At 28.6% G+C, this 20766-nt stretch overlaps 1 protein-coding gene across 2 annotated transcripts in view; it reads left to right on the top strand.

The window, feature by feature from the left end:
• LOC107451515 (uncharacterized) overlaps nucleotides 1-20766 on the top strand; it is a 66386-nt gene that overhangs the window by 21798 nt on the left and 23822 nt on the right. For both annotated transcript variants that reach the window (XM_087154995.1, XM_087154994.1), the window contains exons 3-10: nucleotides 570-696; nucleotides 10996-11210; nucleotides 12995-13165; nucleotides 13252-13626; nucleotides 14990-15144; nucleotides 15931-16312; nucleotides 18081-18252; nucleotides 20501-20670. In XM_087154995.1, coding sequence (XP_087011121.1) covers nucleotides 570-696; nucleotides 10996-11210; nucleotides 12995-13165; nucleotides 13252-13626; nucleotides 14990-15144; nucleotides 15931-16312; nucleotides 18081-18252; nucleotides 20501-20670 — 1767 coding nt within the window. The remainder of the gene's footprint in view (nucleotides 1-569; nucleotides 697-10995; nucleotides 11211-12994; nucleotides 13166-13251; nucleotides 13627-14989; nucleotides 15145-15930; nucleotides 16313-18080; nucleotides 18253-20500; nucleotides 20671-20766) is intronic.

The following is a 20766-nucleotide window of genomic DNA, read 5'->3' as shown; positions in this document are numbered from 1 at the left end:
TTTAATTGCAAGTTTAAAATTAATTTGGGGCCTAGGCGAATATAGTCGGTGCGACGGATCACGATACAGAAATTTTCCAAAACTAAAACGAAATATATAAATTTATGTATGTAGAAATAAAATTTGTATAGTATTAATTGTGTATTTATCTCCAAAGGTAAACGAACTACGAATGATTCGATTTAAAACTTCCTTTTCAAAACGCTAGATTTTTATTATAAAATTACTTTTAAATTAAAATAATTTAATGAAAGTTTAATTGGCGAATAAATTAATTAAGTATAAAATAATTGCTTTAAATACCATAAAAAGAGGTTTACAAGTAAAAAAAATATAGAATACTAGTTTTTAAACTTGAATCGACGTCACTGGTATTCACGAAATGTTATATCATTTGAATGATTCGAAAAAAACAACAACTTGAGAGTATCTCGAACGCTTATGAATATGGTTTATGTATTTAAGAGCCAACGATATGCGAAATTTAAAAAAAATATTTAAATAAAACAATTGAAGCGCTGTTTTTGATTACTATAAAGTATCTAAATTAAGTATGGTTTATTTTTTAGGAGCTATTCAGAAACCTGGAACATCTGAATGGTATGCTTCAGCTATATCCAGATTAAAAAGTGCTGCTAAAAATTATTCTCGAATGGCATTGATTGCTGAAGAGGCAACGAGAAGGATAGCGAACGTGTAAGTTAACAATACATTTTTGTAATAATAATCAAGGCAAAAATATTGAGGGCCTAAAAATTGGCAAAAAATGCTCTTAGCCAAATATTCCTAGAAAAGTGAAAGTTCTCACACGGATTAGTTTAGTAATCCGCTTTAAGTAACATAATCTGCGCAGTAGGGGTTAATTAAGAAAGCTATCACAAAGTTTAGACAACTGGAAAATCAGATTTCTCGTATATGTTAACTCGTGCGGATGGCTTCTCCCTTCAATGAGTTGTTGCCTTAACAGTGTTTTTTGAAGCTCTTTCACCAAGCAAAATAGCAAAACCAAAGTTCAAGTGCCTTACAGTCGAGGCAAAGCCATAAACAGCAAATGTCATCTTACCGTAAAGAATTATTTGGGACTTAGAATGGACCAATACCTTAAATATTTTAAAAGTTATTAAACATTTTTTAAAAGTCAGTAATTTGGCTAGAGTTCTCCCTTGATATAAATCATTAAAATCAATAATTTTATATTTTTTCAAATATTTATGGGCCTGAAATATGAAATTTAAAATTACGATTTTAAAAGGAGTATATCAAGATTGTATTCCATTAACTCTTTTTGTCACTTGAAGTTACACTTTCTTGCGAATTTTAATAATTGTGAGGTTGTGACAGGTATTCGCGACTGTTAGGTTAACTTTTGAATATTTTCAGAAAGTGCCTCCTATGATAATTATAAAAATGGTACAAAATGCTTATATGAAAAAAAGCCTCAGATTGGTGTACATGAAAAGTTCTTGTGATTTTATATTTTAGTATTTGAAAAGCTACTTTGAATTATAGAAATCTGCAAAAATTGAGAATTAGGGAACATATTGCAGCATTTAAATCTTAAATGTTGTTTTTATAAATGCATGTGAGGTTGTAACAGTAATTCGCGACTGTTAGATTAACTTTTGCCTATTTTTAACCAGTGCCTTATACTAATTATGAAAATGATACTAAATGCCAATATGAAGAACAGCACTTGCGATTTAATTTTTTTATATTTGAAAAGAAACTTCAACGTCGCATTGTTTAGGTTCATCGAAATCTGCAAAAATTTAGAATTTAGGTGTTAATACCAAATTTAAATTCTACGTCCCTCTGGAAGTTAATATTAAAATATGCGTAAATCTTAAAATTAACATAGATAAACATAAAAATTAGAAAAGAAAACTACTTGATAGTTATATTTCATTTCTTTAGCGAATTATTTTAAAAATTCGTGTTTTCAAAGCAGTTTTGTTTGGATAATATTTTTTTTAAAATTAAAATTAAACATATTAAGTTACTTTGCGAGTGTGAATAGTTTTTAATTTATGTATATTTTAATTTTTCTCCAAATTATTATTAAAAATTAATATAATCATACTAAATAATAAATAAGCAATAATTTAAATACAAAATTAAGGATAAAATACAAATACACAGAGTAAAAATTTCAAAATTAAAAATTCAATTTTATGAATGGGCTTCACAAAATATCGCAACTTGTATAAATAATTATGAGACGAGCACGATATGGAAAATAATTATTTAAATATTTAAAACGGGGAAAAAAACATACATGGGTTAATTTTAATGACATTTTTCTGATCACTAAATGGAAAAAATAATTTTTAAATATTTTTCATTTAATCTTACTGTAATACTCGTTTCACTATTGAAAGTAATGTTTTGCATAGTGTATTGTTATTACATTTTTAGTAGTAAAGCATCAGACATTAGTTTTATTTTCAGCCGGATCTATACATAAACGATCACGTATGTTCATTAAAATATCAGCCATTTCTACCACCGATTCAATTAGTGTCAAGGGACTTTCTCCTCATTTAATGCCATTTGGAAAAAAAAGAAAAGATTTTCACATGGTAACTCGTATCCGAATCGCAAAAACGGGTTGTAAGAGAAATTATTTTGTCATGTCGATCATGAATAATAACTTAAAAATAATAAATTAGTCTATCGATATGAAAAAAAAGAATGTATTGCATAAATTATTAAACTGTGTTATTACTCTACGAATTACGCAATTTTTGCTTCATATATCATTATAACAATAATAATAATTATAATAACTATTGTAACAATTATGATAATAATAATAATAAACATTGGTGGGAATTTCAGGGTAAGTTCAAAATGACAAATGACCGTATTTATTATTTCCTTTTGCTGAAAATAAATTTGAAAAACTGATTTTAAAGTTTAAATCAGGGAGCAAAATTTATTTATAATACATAACATATTGTAAGCTTGTACTAAATTCAAGTGATATGCCTATTATTTGTAAGTGTAAATAAGTTAAACGAATATTCTTTAATTGTTTTTGAAGTGATCGTTAAGTGTTTAACTTCTAAATGTTTAAATCAGTCATATATTAAGTATACATATAGTATTTGAGAATAATTTCAATAGAATTTGACTGATTTGGCAATTAAAAAAAGCAGATATATTAGTATCTATTCCTAACGATCTACTATGTTTAGAAAGAAAAGTTTTTATTCCATGTTTTTCTTTAATTTTCTTTCATTTTAAAACATTGATTAAACTGCTCCGCAGGAAAAAAAAACTAAATAAATAGAGCCCCTATCCATGTAAAATAACGTTCTGATTCCAAATATGATCTCCGTTTTTCTCTATCACATAAGGACGCTCATATGTAATAAATAATAGAATAAATATGTGTATATGATGTATATAATAAATAAATGATACATATAATAAGTTATGTATTAGAAATTGAAATATATAATAAATATTTTACAAAATTTCCAAACTTTGTGATAATGGCTGGAATAGGATGAAAATAAGTGAAAAATTAAAGGGAGAAAAAACACTAAACTTTTTATAGTTTTTTTAACAATCAAAAAGGGAGAAACTTCCAAATCTCCATCCTCGTTTTAATTGTTCATATTTCATAATTTTTTATCTCTTTACTCTCTCAGAAGGAATTAAACAATTAAAATATCAACTTTATAAATTTATGACCATAAAAATGTTTAAATTAAGCATATATAAAAGAGGCATCTTTAGAAAAAAGTAGATTATAGGAGAAAACATGGATCCAATTCGGATAAAGGATTTTTTTTTACAAACGAATCTGGCTGATTATAATGAAGAACATGATAATCAATGATAATAATGAATCAGGGCTGATTAACATGTTATTAAACAACTATTTAGTTTTCATTCGAAAAAGATTATTCAATGTTTTATTATAGACACATTTTTATCAGTAAAATATGTTTTTCTTTTAATTGAATTCGTTTTATTTTCATTCTTACACTTTTGCGTTTTATAATTTTAAATTTGTCAAATGTTTTCAATTATTTTTTCCACTCGCTATTGCCACCACCTTGAGTTATCGCTATTTTGAATCAACGATAAGAGCATGATAATCAATGATAATTATGAATCGGGACCGATTAACATGTTATTAAACAATTTTTTCATTCGAAAAAACGTTATTCAATGTTTTTTTGAGAGCCAATTTTTATCAGTAAAAAAAAAAAAATGTTTTTTTTTTTTAATCGAATCAGTTTTATTTCAATTTTCCGCTTTCTCGTTTTAAAGTTTTAAAATCAAATATTCCGATGTTTTCATTTATTTTCTCTCCCCCATCCCTACACTTTCTATCGTCATCACCTTGAGTTATCGCTATTTGGAACGATGCATTCGATAATTATATTCCGGAAACGACGAACAGGTGGGCTATATAGACGGGGGAGTTATTTCATGCAGAAAAGGTTGGGGAAGCCCTTTTTACTTCCCCTTTTCATATGGCCTATATCTATCTCCTTTCTTTTAAACCTCCTTAATAAACTTTCAACATTTAGCTCTTGTTTGGAAACCTTATTTGCAAATTAACGCGCGAGTTGCATATTAATAACATCCGGGCATCTGTAATTTCAAATAACAAAAATTTCACGTTCAGCAACCACCTACGATCTTATATCTATGATACATTAGAAGAGTATTGAACTTTTACTGACCCTGAAAACGATAATTTTTGTGTCAATTACCTATTTTGTTTTTTTATTAGCCAGTATTTGTGTTGTGTTCGAAAAGTAAAAGATGTTTTCTCACCTTTCCGTTTGAAACGCCTGAATAATTTCGAATGAAATTCGAATTTTCATTTGAAGAGGAAATAAAAATTGAGATTGTGTTTTTATTATTTGATTCTATCCCGACCATCTATTGTTTTCAACATTTTTCGCCTTTTATTTTCTATTGTTTTTTCTATGTATTTCATTATTAGACTTGTTTTAGTAGTGTAAAATCAGGTTCAGTAATAACGCTAAATCTTTTCTTTCTTCTACTGGCTCTAGGTAAATTTTACTGCAATCGTAATTTATTCAATTGGTGTAATTTTTCCCCAAAAAACAGAGACAGAGAAATTAAGTGAAAAAAATTAAAGAATTTTTTTTTACACTCTTTTTATTTCCATTTAATCTCTGTTTTCTCCCAGGATATTAAAAACAACCATTTTTATACAGTTTTTCAAAACTTCTACAATTGAATTTACTTCAGCGTTTCTTTTTAAATATTTTAAAAACAGTGAACTTTAAATCCAAACAATGCTTAGTTAAAAAATCAATTACGAGCGAAAGTTTTAAACACGTGAATAAAAGATTAGAATTTTTGAATACTTTTCTGAAATAGAATTTCTTTTTTTCACAAAGTGATATATATTAATTATGAAAAAAAAAACTTTAAAATAATAAATGAATACGTGCTCACGAATTCATGTTAAGCGAAAGTATTATTTCTGTTAGGCTATTAATAATCTTTAATCTAGACTTGGATAACAATAATACTTGGGAAAATTTTCTGGGAATAACATTGTATATTTTCTTTGGGTCTTCACATATTTTAATAGTTTATTAAAAATTATGAGAACTAAACATAATTTTCATACATTTTTTTATTATTTTGTAATAATTTAGGTCAAAATAAATGAAAATTATTAAATTTGTCATTTTAATAATTTATGATTATGAAATACAACATGAAACCTCGGTGCCTTTTTCTGAATTAAAGGTAAAATCTTCCAAGCACGGCTCGCTTTCAAACAATAATTCTTCAAATTTGCATTTATTTGCAATTAGATATAAAAGAAACATTTATTGATCATTGGAGTTTTTTCAAAACTTGTTTACAAAATCAAGTATTGATTAATTTTTTAAATACGAATAAATTTTTTTTTTCAAACTACTTCTTTTGGATCTCATATTTTATATAGTACAATTATAATTCCGATAATATAACAGAATATTTGTAATAATTATTGGACTGTTAATACGCAAGTAAATTTTGACATTTTTGCTTCTAAATATAGTATATATATATATATATATATATATATATATATATATATATATATATATATATATATATATATATATATATATATATATATATATATATATATATATATATATATATATATATATATATATATATATATTATCAATATCTTAATCTCCTAATGTATACAGACTACTCGATGAATCATTAAGGACAATTGTTGTGTCTACATTTTAAAACAGTTATCACGTGCCCCTGACCGTGACCGTGAAAGAAGAAAGTTAAATGGGAAGTAAAAAGAATGCTCACAGGAAATTACGCTTTGAAAATCTGGCTTTTATCAAAATCTAACAATAAGTTAAGGTACGCTTAATGCATCACAGAAGCTGAATGTGTTAATCACGTTGTGATACAATAAAAAATTAACTTCATTGGAAGTAAACTCACATTAGATTGCACCATAAAATTATTTCGTTTAAACTCACTTTTTAGAGGACTTAACAAGCGTTTCTTTTAACACTGAACAAACCAACACTTTATAATACAATACAAGTTACAATAGCCGGTCTTTTGAGCGGTTATGGTTAGTTTAGTGCTACTTTTTAGTTATTCTTGAAATATTAACTAGATATGATAGTAAGAAAATGCTCACTGACTGAAACCTCTCATAGATGTGAAATTTACTCTTTAAATAATACCATACCGGAGCATTAGCCAATTTAGTTTTGGATCTCGAGAAAGTGCAATTGTCTGAAAAAAAAGAAAAAAAACTGGTTTTGGAGCAATGAGTACTAGAAGAAAATCTGAATGTATAAGATAGTAATTTATAAATAGCGACGAATGCCTCGCAATATAGTTAAAATTTCTTTAATAGAAAAATAAATTTTAACTAAATTAAAAAAATTAATTTGCAGATGCATTGAAATATACATTTTCCAAATCTTTAAACATTCGACGCAGAATAATAATTAAACATATTTTTTAAACTTTTGATTATTTTGAATTAATTTTAATGTTAAAATAAGTGAAAAATATTATATTTAGCATTTTAATTATGGTTATATAATACAGTATGAAACGTCGGTGTCTTTTTCTGCGTTAACGGTAAATTCTTCCAAACACGCCTCACTTTCAAACAATAATTTTTCTAATTTGCTCTTATTTTCAGTTATTTAGATCTAAAGGAAGCGAATATTCATTATTAAAATTTCTTTAATTTATAAAATCAATTGTTGATTATTTTAATTTCATTATCAAAATCAAATTGCTTTTTTTTTTGGATTTCATTTGTAAATGAAAATTCAATTCTGATAATCAAACAGGCGTTTTTAGTTACTACTAGACTTTTTTTTAATAGTTAAAAAATATCGAAATATATTTTTGCTTCTAAATAGAGCGTCAGGAAAATCAGTTAAAAGTATGATATCAGTTAAAAGTATGAAAAAGTGTAACAGTAAAAGAAAAAAATTTGGTTTAACTAAGAATTTTAATTAGATGAATGAAATCATTTCGTTTCATATTTCTTTCTTATTAAAACTTTTCGTCAAAAAATGAGTAGTGGAGTTAAGTGAAACGCACATAAAAGTATAATAGTGAAAAAAACCTCTGGTTTAACTGAGAATTTTCATAAGATAAATGAAATTACTACACTTCGCATTTTTTTATTAAAATTTATTGTCAAAAAATGAGTAGTCTTGTTTGGAGATCAATGAAAAGTATAAAAGCGTAACAGTGAGAGAAAAACCTTTGGATTAATTAAGAACATTAATGAAAAATGTGAAATTATCTTGTTTGATACTTTTTCTTATCTAGGGTTTCTCTTAATTTTTTTTATTCTATTTTTGAGACAATTTAAAAAAATCACCTCCACTTAGAATAAACTATTTAGGACTCCACACTTGTTTCTTAATTTCATTCCAACATTACTGAAACGCCCATTGAAAGTTCAGTTTCATAAACTAAATAACGTGCTAATTTAATATACCTCATGTTCTAACTAATGTACTACACAATGTACTAAATAATAAAACTTGCTGAACAATAAAAATTTGTCAAGTTTGTTTATTAAATGTATAATAACTTTATAGATATAATTTCATAAACTATAAGTTTATACAAAAGTTTTAATAATAGATTTATAAGTAAATAAGCTCATTATATGTTTATTATTTTATCAGAATTTATTATTTATCGATGAGTATAATTATGAAGACAATGAATGAAATACAAACTTTCAAACTCAGGCATAACTTTTTATATAATAATCTAGTTTTTCTGCCAATTTTTTTTCTGATACGCTCTTTGAAGTACAACCATAATCCCATGGTCTGTCACTTAGCGTATTTTATTCATTGCCAAATAACCATTGGTTAAAAATTGGAAATTTTTACTTAAATGTATTATAACTATAAATTACCTATTATATACCACCATAAATATTATATACCTTTTCTATACAAACTATACTTTCCCCGTGAAAAGAAATCCCACAATTGATTTTATATCCCTTTCCTAACAAGCATCAATTTCAAAGTAATTTCTTGGAAACAATTGCTTGCAGACAAAAAGCAATTTTTCATTCATCTTAATCTGTAACGGGGGATATCTCAAAACTTCTTGATTTAAGCAGTTGTCTTAGAACTAAACAATAGCAATTTTAATGCTTCCCTTATATCTAAGAATGCATTCTTTTTGTCGAATAAGTAGCTAACTAAAACTGATTAGCAGAGGAGACAAAAGGAAGAATGAAGACCCACTAACCCATGCTTTTCAGCACCCTTCGACCTTCTATCTTGTTTATATTTTGTCAAGATAGCTCAAGGGTAATCATATGCGGAAATGATGATGATAGTTCTTTTGGAAGAGTTTTTTTCACCTCATAATACGGATATTCGATTTTGTAAATTATTGTCCAATTGTCCTGCTTACAAATCTGATTCACACACCCTAGGTTAGTTGTTAAGGGATAGCTACCTATTTGACCTTAATACCTCGATAGATTTCAGCATTTGACTTATACCCAAAAACTACACTGTTACCATAACAGAGTTTAAATTTAATGCAACCTTAATATGGTTACGGTATTTATTAATATCGTATTTTAAACCTAATTATATGATACTCTGGCTCAACTGAAACGAGAACTCGATTTAGTTCCGTATTAGGGTAACTAAGTTGAAGGCACTAAACCTTAATTTAGTGCTGATTTTAACGCATTATAGTATTTTTTTTATATACTTTGCTTTGAATTTAACGAAAATATGGCTTGATTTAGTACCTCATTAAGGTTAGTAAAATGACAGCGCAGATTACACGAAACCTTAATTTGGTACCGATTTCAACATACAGTAGGGGAGAGTGGGGTCAATTGTAACATTTTTTACTTAACTATTTTTAACTGACAAAAATTCCAATATATTATTAGTATTAATTGACAGACGAGTAACGTAGACTATCCTCTACTAGAAAAAAAAATAAATACCTTATTTTAAATGTTATTATATCAGTTATTAAAAATTTTTGACAGTAGTGCACTTGTTACAATTGTCCCCACTTACGGGGTCAATTGTAACAGTTCATAAATTCAACTAAAACATAGTTAATTATACATATTATCATAGTTGTGATATATTTTTTTATTGATCAAAATAGTAATGATATTTTAGGAGTCAAAATAATGATGAGCAGAGACCTAAAGGGTTAAACTTTAAGGGGTTAAAAATTTTAATTTATGCTGTGAAAGGTGACAAATGAAATAATGCACATGCAACATAATATAAATGATATAGGAAACTATTGGTGGTTCTTAAAGAGTAAAGTAATGGTTTGTAAACATAAGATTATTTATTTTTAGCTGTTACAATCGTCCCTTTACTTATTGTTACAATTGTCCCCAAGACGCCATTTCAGCTTCATTTGTTAAAAACAATGCTAGTTAATTAACAAAACTAATCTTTTTTTCTTCAAAATGTTAATTAAGGTGTCCACTTACATATTCGGTTAATAATTTTTATTTGTTTAAACAAAATTACTTTGTTACAATATAATATTCTAATACCAAAAAAAGTACTTACGTAGCGTGAAAATATCTTTTGTGATGTAACTCTTTCAAAAGTACATAAAAATGGTTGCCAGCAGGGGTGTACATGTAGATTTATTAAATACACCTTCTTCGCCACCTAGGAACCAAATCTAGAACCCGACACTCGAAATATTTGCTCTGCTACAATCGTACCTTGTTACAATTGACCCCACTCTCCCCTACTACTTAAACATGATTACGCGATACTGTGCTTTTACAAAAACAAAAACATAGCTTGATTTAGTATATTAAGGTTTCCAAATTGATGGCGCTGATTAATAGGAACCTTAATTTGGTGCTTAGTTTAACTTATAGTACTTCCTATGGTATTATATGGTGCTTGTAGTACTTCTTAAATTTGATTACACGATTTGATTACACGGTTCTACTTGAACGAATACATGGATTGATTTAGTACCTTATTAAGATTACTAAGTTGATGGCGCTGATAACACGAAACCTTAATTTGGAGCTTAGTTTCAATATTATCGTTTTTCTTAAACTTGATTATACGATTTTATGCTTCTACTTGAATGAAAACATGGCTCGATTTAGTAGCTTATTAAGGTTACAGCAAATTTGTATCATTCAAGGTATCGATATTATAGAGTTCATTTTAATGACTTGTTGCAACAAATTTGCTCTATGTTGTGGTTCAAGGTATCAACATTATGGTCTAAAGTTGAAAAAAAATTTTGACAGGAAAATGGTATTTTCCTGAAAGTATGAAGTAAGAAGAAGTCACTAAATTGATTACCGAAATAATATAAATATCTGCAATTTTCCGAAGTAGAGGAAATTAATATTCAAAAATTATATAAATTTATAATGAAATAGAATGTCTGTTATATTAGCCAACAAATTAGCACTTTGAACATCTTTTCATGTCATTTCAGGTATGAACTAAGTAAAGACCAGGTTTCCTATGGTCTACCTACTGCTGATATAAGAGGTACTGTTTTAAGTACTAACTGTCCCTTTGAAGTCAATTTTCCTTGTCAACCAAGAAAGTACAGAGCATTTAGCGGCTTTTGCAACAACGTGCAAAATCCAAGTTGGGGAAATTCAAACAGACGATTCGTCAGATTTTTGGCCCCTGATTATGCAGATTGTAAGTAGAATTTCATTGAAATAGCAAAAATTACAAGTTATAACATGTTATTTGCAATAAAAGCCATTTTTAGATGGTGCTCGGATTGCACTGGGGAATAATTAGTTTTTTGTTTTCTATTGCATGAGATTTTTTTAAAACAGATCTTAGAAATTTTCGTATGGCTGTTTATAAATCTCTAAACTGTTTCTTTCTCTATGCTTAAATTTTTTTTTTTTAAAAAATGACATTTTTAGTCTAGTTTTTGCGAAATATACAAGTTTAAAAACGTTATATATAGCAGAGGGATCACGTAAATGTTGCGATGAACTTTTTGGGGAACTTTGAGGATTAAAATTGCATAGGTACCATGCCCGGAAATGTCGACATACGCCGCTAAAAGGCACTTCCCTATTATGAACTTTTTTTCGTGTGCATCTGAATAGATCATAAAAGGGAAGTATCCTTAGGAGCGTACTATGCAATTCCTATTGGTTCCTATGCAATTTCAATCCTGATGATCAATCCTAATTTCCGTACTGAGGTTTGTCTCAACGTTTACGTGATCCCCCGTTACGTATAACCTTTTTAATCTTGCACATTTCAACAAAAAATAGACAAAAATTGTCACTTAAAAATCTCTGTAGTTTTAAGTGCAAAACTAATTTTAGATTGAAAAGGCAAGTTGAGTTAATTAGGCAAGTTGAATTAGGCAAGATCAAGTATTTGTATAAATGTAACAAAAGTTATGTTTTTCAATGTTATTGGTAAATTTATGGCAACATATATATTATCAAAATATTTCTTACATATAAAAACAGAACAACATCACATATCTTTAAGATAAGCACTAGAAAATTCCGGTACACTTTTCCAAATGATAGGATGGCTTAGTAGTTAATGTTACATGTAAATTAAAACAAAGTATCGTCCAAGATGATCTGAAAAAAATGATAGGAACATGATTCCTCGACAGTCGTCTAATACATGGCACCGTACGTAGATTCTGTTCTAGAAATACCCATGTATATCGGCAGAATTTGTTTTTCTTTTTTATCTTACACGATCACAAAAAAGCACTATTGCTGATATCAACAAATTATACTTTGCTAATTTTATTCAGCAATTTCCTGAAATTTTGCAAAACGCAAAAAACTATTCTGTTTGTGAAGGAATAGATAATTTTGCAGCCACATTCAACAAGCTGTCGTTCGAAAATAATTTTATCATACCAGGGCACTAAATTCGCATTGTTAAAGCGTACAAGATAATAGTGATTGTAAATTTCAATCAAAACAATGTTAAAAATCACAAATGGTAAAAATTTTATTATAAACCCATACTTGTTTTGGTGTTACAATGGTTTACCTTCATCAGCAGGATAAAATATATTAAATGGTAAAAATTCTTGTATTTTATCCAACTGATGAAGATGTACTATTGTGACACCGAAACGCGAATAAATTTTTCAAATTATGATTTTTAACGTTGTTTTTAATAAAATTTAATTTCATGGCAGAAAATTTTATATACTAATTGTGGTATAGTGAAGGAATGAAAACAATTTTGTTAATACATTCAACAAACTGCCTCAACGATATCATGTTAAGTTGCTGATATCAACAGCTAATACTTTGTTAATATTATCTAGCACTTTCGAGAAATTTTGTAAAACGTACAAGGCTATAGTTATATTAAAGTAAAAAATGATTTTTCTGATAAATTCAAAAAATTTTTTTAATTCGTATATTTTCACCAGTTTATTTAGAACTTATATAATACAGAAAAATACAATCCTTTTTCAGCTGTCGCTCTACCCCGTCAATCTCTGAATAACGAATTTTTACCCAGCTCCCGTGAAGTCAGTATGACAGTACATACCGATTCAGACAGACCTCACACACATGTAACAGCAATTTTGGCAATATTTGGAGAGTTTGTTTACCATGATTTGTCTCATGTAGCTCAAGCTGGAGGTAACTATATCTATTAATAAAAATATTTAAGAAAGGATACTTTTATTTATCTTTTACTAAATTGCCTTCAATTATTGTTAATGTAGGTTTTCAAGGAAGCCGGATAAAATGTTGCGGAGTAGAAAGAAGCCAATTCCATCCAGAATGTTATCCAATTCGTATACCACAAACAGATCCTGTATTTGGACGTCGAAATCAAAACTGTATGGAATACACTAGGACTTGTTCGGCTCCTCGTATTGGTTGTACGCTAGGACCCAGGGAACAAATTAATCAAGTAACCTCTTTTCTGGATGCATCTGTTATTTACGGGTCTTCAGTTGAAGAAGCTAACTTATTGAGGACTTTCAGAGGTGGAGAGTTGAAATCTCAAAGAACATCAGTGGGTCGAGAGCTATTACCTCCTGATAATGAGCAAATGTATTGTAAAAGTCAAGGAAAAACAAGATGTTTTCTAGCAGGTTAGTAGTTACCATAGGGTTGTGGTATCCCAGTGGTTAGAAAATCAGATTCCGGTACTGAGGGGCCGGGGTTCAATCCTCAATTCTGCTAAAGCCCAACAAGTACATGCGATATACGAGCCCGTAAAATCTGTGAAATTGAAATTCCTGTGGTCGGTCACTGAGAACTAAAGAAAACTTCTTTCCCCTTCAGATCTATGTCTAAATCGAGGAAGTGGCTTCACGAATGAGTGATGTTGCCATTTAACCGTAGGGTTCTGAGCTAAAACATACTTTTACCCTTGAGGTGCTTTCTTGTTAAACGAAAGACTCATCTTCTTAACTTAATTCGCAAAAGGCCAATGGCTTGTGAGCTTAGCTTGTTCAAGTGTCAAAAGAAACAGTAGTCATCATGATTGTTGTTAGTTTGATTTTATAGTATATCGTTTATGTGTTTCTTTTTTTCTTGTATTAACTTGAAGATTTATTATCAAATGCGAACAAATACTCATGAAATATTTTCTTTAAATCAGTGCCAAACGTTTTTCAATTATTTGTATACAAAGCTTGTTTCAAAGGATATAAAAAATTAGCAGTCTGTGTCAAAATTCGCCAATTACAAAAATTGAAGAAATTTAGGAAATCGAAAACTATACATCGTAAGCAATCACTTGTAATTGTAATTATAGGTTATCAAAATTCATGACTGCTCTCAGGTTATTTGGATAATTTTACGTAATTAAAGATTATAATTACTATGATTAAAGATTATAACAATAACGCTATTTGTATATATTGGTCTGGTTATAACGCATTATTTAATTTGTATGTCAGATCAGTGGTCTCCAATCCCCAGGCCGCGGTTTGATAGCTGTCCATGGATCAAATGATACCGGGCCGCCCGGCAATATAAAATTATTTCCATTTTATTTACCGTAGCGTATTTTTTTCGGGTTTGTACAACTTTCCATGGACGAGAGGTTAGTCGCGCGGTGAGAAAAATCATCTCAAGCTGCACCAATACCGTGCAAGTAATTGCGTTATTTCGAAGGCCTGTTTAAATACAATTAAATTTTAATTAGAAATCAAAAAATCTAAAATGTAAGCAATCACCCCCCCCCCCCCCCAATCTCAGCGGGCTGCAGTAAAATTATCGAGCGTTGACCCGATAAAACTGTTCAGGAGCTCTGCGTTAGATTAGTTTCTGCTCTGTACTGGTATACTTACTTTATCAAGAAAAATTTAAAGTAAATAAATAACTTTAAAGAAGAAAGTAAGTAAATACATTAAACTTTTTGTACCTAAATTTGTGATGAGAATTTTCCTCAAATATTTCTGTATAAAATTTGCCAAAGAAATTATACTCCACGTTGTCATAATTTAGGTGATATTCGAGTGAATGAAAATGCTGGTCTAGTTGTTATGCATACAATTTGGATGAGAGAACATAATAGACTGGCACGAGCGCTTGCACAATTGAATCCGCATTGGGATGATCATCAACTCTTTGAAGAAGCTCGAAGAATAGTGGGAGCAGAAGTATGAATGAATTATGAATATATTTATTTTCAAAAATAATTACTTGCTACAAACATATTCATTGATGAATTTTCCAGAATGAAGACACTTTTCTTATAACATTACTATAAACTTTAATGCAAACAAAAAAAATTTTCCAAAAAAGGAAATTCTGCTTATTGAAAATAAAAGAGCGGTAACGTGCTGTATAAAATAACATATTACAATTATATAAATTGATAAAACAAAATGTTCTCTTTCAGTTTACTTACTCGAAATTTAAAGAATAAGTTTCACTTCGAAATAAAATATTTTGTTTAATGAAAATTAAAAAGCGTTAACAAACATAGAAAATAATGTATTACAATTGTACAAATTGATGAAACAAAATAGTTTTCTTTTATATTATTTACTTGAAATTTAATAAATATATTTCATTTCGAAATGAAATGATGGTTTGCTTAATGAAAAGGAAAAAGCGTTAACGTATATAGAGAACAATGTGTTCAAATTGTTTAAATTGATGAAATAAAATTCCCCTTTTAGTTCACCTACTCGAAATTTAAAAGAATATATTTTACTTCTAAATACAATTGATATTAGCTCATTTTTATTAATTTCAACTAGCCATATGATGCAACACATGTAACTAGCCACATGTTTAGTTAGATATTTTGTTTCTGCTTGAATTTAAATTTTTTAATAAATGTTTTAAATGCTCTTGAATAAAATATAATGTTTCACAGATTTTTTTGCTACAATTTACCAGTTTTTTGGCTATTAGATAATATTTTTCAATTTGTTTAGCTTCAGCACATAACTTATAAAGAACTACTACCAGCCATACTGGGACAAGATATTATTGATAAGTTTGATCTTCAGCCCCAAGGAAGCGGACACTACACAGGATACGATATAAACATCAACCCAGGAATCTCAAACGCTGTGGCTTCTGCAGTTTTCTCATTTTTATTTTCGATGATGCCATCCCATTTCGAACTTTATTCTCGTGATTATAAAAAAGTAGGTTCCAAAGCCATGAGTGAAACCTATTTTCAGCCATCTGATATGTATGATCCAAACAAACTGAATGAATATCTTCTCGGATTGGTTAGTCAAAAAGCACAGAACCGGGATGAGTTTATATCAAAGGAAATGACTAACAACATATTTACAGAAACCAATACAGGTAAGCAAATGACATTTACATTAAAATCTAATAGCTAGCATGTCCCTGAATGTAACTCAGCCACCGTAAGAAGACGATTGACTTTCGAAGAGTTCCCTTCGACGCGAGGCAATGCCTCCTAGAAGAGAGAAAGCCTTAACGAGAAATCTGATCATTTTAGTAGTCCGAACGTTGTGACATCTTTTCTATTTTTCCCCACAGCGCAATTTAGTAGACCTGGCGATGTGACATCTTTTATTTTTCTTTCCCTGTGCAGTTCATATTTGTTACATCGGACTACTAAATTGATTCATGCGGAGGCTTTCTCTCTTCTAGGAGGCGCTGTGCGAGGATGTCATTGTGCTAGAAAATCGTCTTTGGTGCCAAGTTCAACCCTTCGACTATAATAAACTTCTTTAGGTGCTTTTCTATGTAATCACTGTCTTAGCCTTATGGACTTAAACTACTCCATCCTCTTCTTACCCTGGATGAACTATACAGGGTGCTTTGTAATCAACCCCCTTAATATGTACTTTTAGAATCCACGTCAAAGATAAAATTATAAAATGAAGCATAAGGATGACTTATTAGATTTAACAAAGAGAAAAAGAACGTTAGAAAAATCTAATAAATCATTATCAGGACAACTTTTCTATTGATTCCATAAAAAAAATATTCATTAGGTTTTAATAAGGTTTTTAAAACTTTATTTTTAACAAAGATACCAAAAATGTATATAATGATAGCGATGGTTGTAGAATATCCTGTACATCAGTGTTTCCCAAACTTAAGACTTTTATGTACCATTTCTAAATTTTTCGTAACGCTGTGTACCACTAATAAAAAAATTATTTTTTACTATAAAATAATTGCACAAAAGTAAAAAATCACAACTGACTGTCGACACAACTAATTATTAACTGTTAACTCTGCAAAAAATAGCCAATAGAAAAATATGTAATCGTAAATTTTCATGGCTAGCTTTGTTTTTAAACAAAAGTTTTTGAAATTTCAGTTGGTTGCAAGATATTTTGCATAAGAACGCGTACCCCCGCTAAACTGTTCCCGTACCCCTGGGGGTAAGCGTACCACACTTTGGGAAACACTGCTGTACATGATCCCCACTTTTTTAGTAGTTTTAGAATTCACGTAGATAATATTTGTAAATGCATTTCCCGTTCTCAATAACTTATTCAAGAAGAAATAGCTCTTTTTTGAAACCTAAAATAACACTATTTTATACATAATTGCAACAAACAATAAGTGTATAATCAAATTACTCATTATACAAGATAATTGTCATAATAATGCTGATAAACTTATATCCGTATTTAAGCTTAAATATATGTAATTAATAAGTTCATTAACTTTTCGTGCTTTCATTGCGAATTTTACAATTTTTTTTCTCACTGTATTGCATTTTAATAATCACATTTTAAAATGCAATGACCCGACCCGACTGTATTGCATTTTAATAATTACATTTTAATTAAAAATTCTTAGTTCCTAGTTTTATTAAAATAAGTTTTATTAAGTTGTTAGTTTTATTAAATTGCAATTTTATTAAAACTAAAAACGAAGTGGTTAAAAAAAATAAAATTGAAGCAGTAAGTGAATAAATAGAATATGACTTATTTGCATTGTTCAAGTATTTATATTTTGAAAAAAAAGAAAGAATTTGAAATGAAAATGTGTGAAAGGAAAATGAATGAACTTTATAATTAATGAAATGAAAAGTGCTAGTTGGCACTTGCTAAAAAGTAATGGAGAGTTTATTTGGATTTTTAAGGTGCTGGTACTGATGTCGCAGCTTTGACAATTCAACAAGGTCGAGATCATGGCATACCTGGATATACGCATTGGCGGAAATTTTGTCGCCTAGATCCAATAACCAACACTTTTAATGATTTAAGAGCTGTTATGGCCAGTGATACAATCGAAAGACTTTCTAAAACATACAAGTAAGTACTATCAATTTTTTTTTTCTCAAAATGTTATGTTATACTAGACATGACGATAGCCACTCGCCGTATGGCGAGTCAACCAAAAAAGGTGACGACTGAAATAAGCAACTGAACACTTTTTCCCTTTTTTTTTGTTTGAAGATTGGTTAATGATAATAAAAGTACACCATTGCAGAGAGACTCTGCAAAACAAAATTTTTATTAAAGTGTCCCATTCAAAATTTTGATCCTTCAAAATCATCAATTTGTGGTGGAAAGATTGAAGATGAAGGAGAGTTCTTAAAAAATTGTAATGTATACATTAAATGTATTTTGCATCTTCAAATATTTTTTAATAAAGTCCTTTAAAGTCAGTATGTTTAACTAAATTTGTTTATATTATTTTTATTGTTGAATTAAGTTTTAATAGCCGTTGATTATTTCTAATACGTTATTATTTTAAAAAAATATTTAATACGAGGAAGAAAAAGTTTGTAAAAAGTGGCTATTTAATAAAAAAGGCCTATCGATACTCATTAGGCTTGAGGAAACCGTGGTTAGTATGTTATTAGAGTCTACCGGCCTCTGGCTACTAACTGAAAATTTATATTTTCAGGTCTATGTTAAACGAGTTTATTCATTTTTTAAATTGACGGTTAAATTCTTACAGTTTATATCCATATTTTACTTATTTCCATATCTGTGCTACCTGAAAACTTTTAATCTTTTATGGTAGGCTTTAGTAGAATATTATGAAACTATTTTTGTAGAGAAATTTGAACTTATGTGGGAGAATTTAATTAAATATTAAAAAATTATGGCTCATAGACGATATCTGTATGCTACATGCGACGATGTTTAAGATTAAGATATTTTTATAACATATATTATGTAAAATATATTATATAAATACTATATAAAATATTTTATGTAAACAGACCTCTTAAGAATCGCTAAAAATAAATCCAGTTCCTTATTCCCATTAAGTTATTTACATAAATAATTTCATTTTATTATTTATTCAAGAAAATTAATCAATTTTCTAAATATCATATACTGCCGTGCAGTTGAAAAACCAACGCAAGTGCTTTAGAATTAATTTCAGGAAAAGTGGGCTGAAAACTATTTTATCTGTATTGCTAACTCGATGGAGGGATAAAACAGACTTTTAAAATAAACTTATACAGCTAAATTAATCTCTGAATTTTTTTTTTCAATAAGTAACTTATAAAAAAAATGGCCAAGTATATAAAAATCTCAAATTTGAATATTTCGCCGCTTGCATAGATTTTTCTATTGCACGACAGTATAACATTTAATTGAAAAAGTTTTTTAGTAGATAGTTTGTAGAATATTACTTGATTGAAAATTTCATTCACTTAAAACATATACAGATTAAAAATAGTCGACATGTTTCAAGCGCTCAAAAACAGGCACTCACTGTCAGAAGTGAATGAAACAAAAGTGATTTGAAATATAAGACGTCAAGTTGCCAACAAAAATGGAAAAATAAAGGTGTCAAACAAACCTAGAAAAACCACAGAAGCCGAGGAGAAAAAAAAAAGTGAAAAACAGAACAAGAAAAACCTAAGTGGCTGAGAGCCAGGGTAAAATGAATTTACACACTCTAGATAGTGAGGCGCTTATGTCGTTAACAAGGGAATTGGCATTCATATGAATAAAACAAGATTCCAGGGTATCAAGATGAACTGATGTGACTGGGGTGGAAATAATTTTGGTATTATCGAAATTGAATTTATGTCAAAGATTCCAACAATGTACAACAGTTGATGATTTTTCAAATTCTAAATTTTAAAGAGAGTCTAGTTTGTCCGATGTTTCTACGATCTCACTGACAAGGGATGTGGTAAATGCCCTTACGATTATCAAAACTAATTTTTAATTACCTATACTAATATTTAATATTGAAAACAATATTAAAATTATCATTAATTTTATTTTGTAATATAATAAATGTAATACTAATTTTTAATTAAATAAACTCATTTTTTTTCAATTTATTTCAGTTTTGAGAATAGTTTTTTTTTTTAAAGAAAAGAGACGGAAAAATTATTTTCTTTATGAACTTTACGCAATTTACAACTAGTTCGTATAGCAGTATTTTAAGATTTATAATATAAATATTTTGTTTTGATGTATTTTGCATGTACAATAAAATGTTAAGTATACTAACTACGTAAAGAATTCTGTCACACTTATCTATCAAATATTCAGCCTGGTTTTAAACACTTTTCTGTCTTTATAGAAGCGTACATGATATTGATCTTTTTACTGGAGGTTTAGCTGAAACTCCTCTGAACGGAGCTGTTATTGGGCCTACTTTTGCATGCCTGTTGGGAAGACAATTTCACTATCTTCGAAGAGGAGATCGATTTTGGTATGAGAATGATATACCTCCCTCATCTTTTACAAAAGGTAAGATATTAAAATTTTTATTCGAACTAATAAGCTAGTGAAAAAAGGGTTTTGCTTTTTAGTGCTTGAACTTCAAGCATAAGAGATTTTATTACC

Source organism: Parasteatoda tepidariorum, chromosome 11 (genome assembly GCF_982258835.1).
Source record: "Parasteatoda tepidariorum strain Cologne lab strain chromosome 11, Ptep-v5.0, whole genome shotgun sequence".
Taxonomy (NCBI): domain Eukaryota; kingdom Metazoa; phylum Arthropoda; class Arachnida; order Araneae; family Theridiidae; genus Parasteatoda; species Parasteatoda tepidariorum.
The sequence above is the reverse complement of the archived record's forward strand: the minus strand, read 5'-3'. Positions and strand labels throughout refer to the sequence as shown.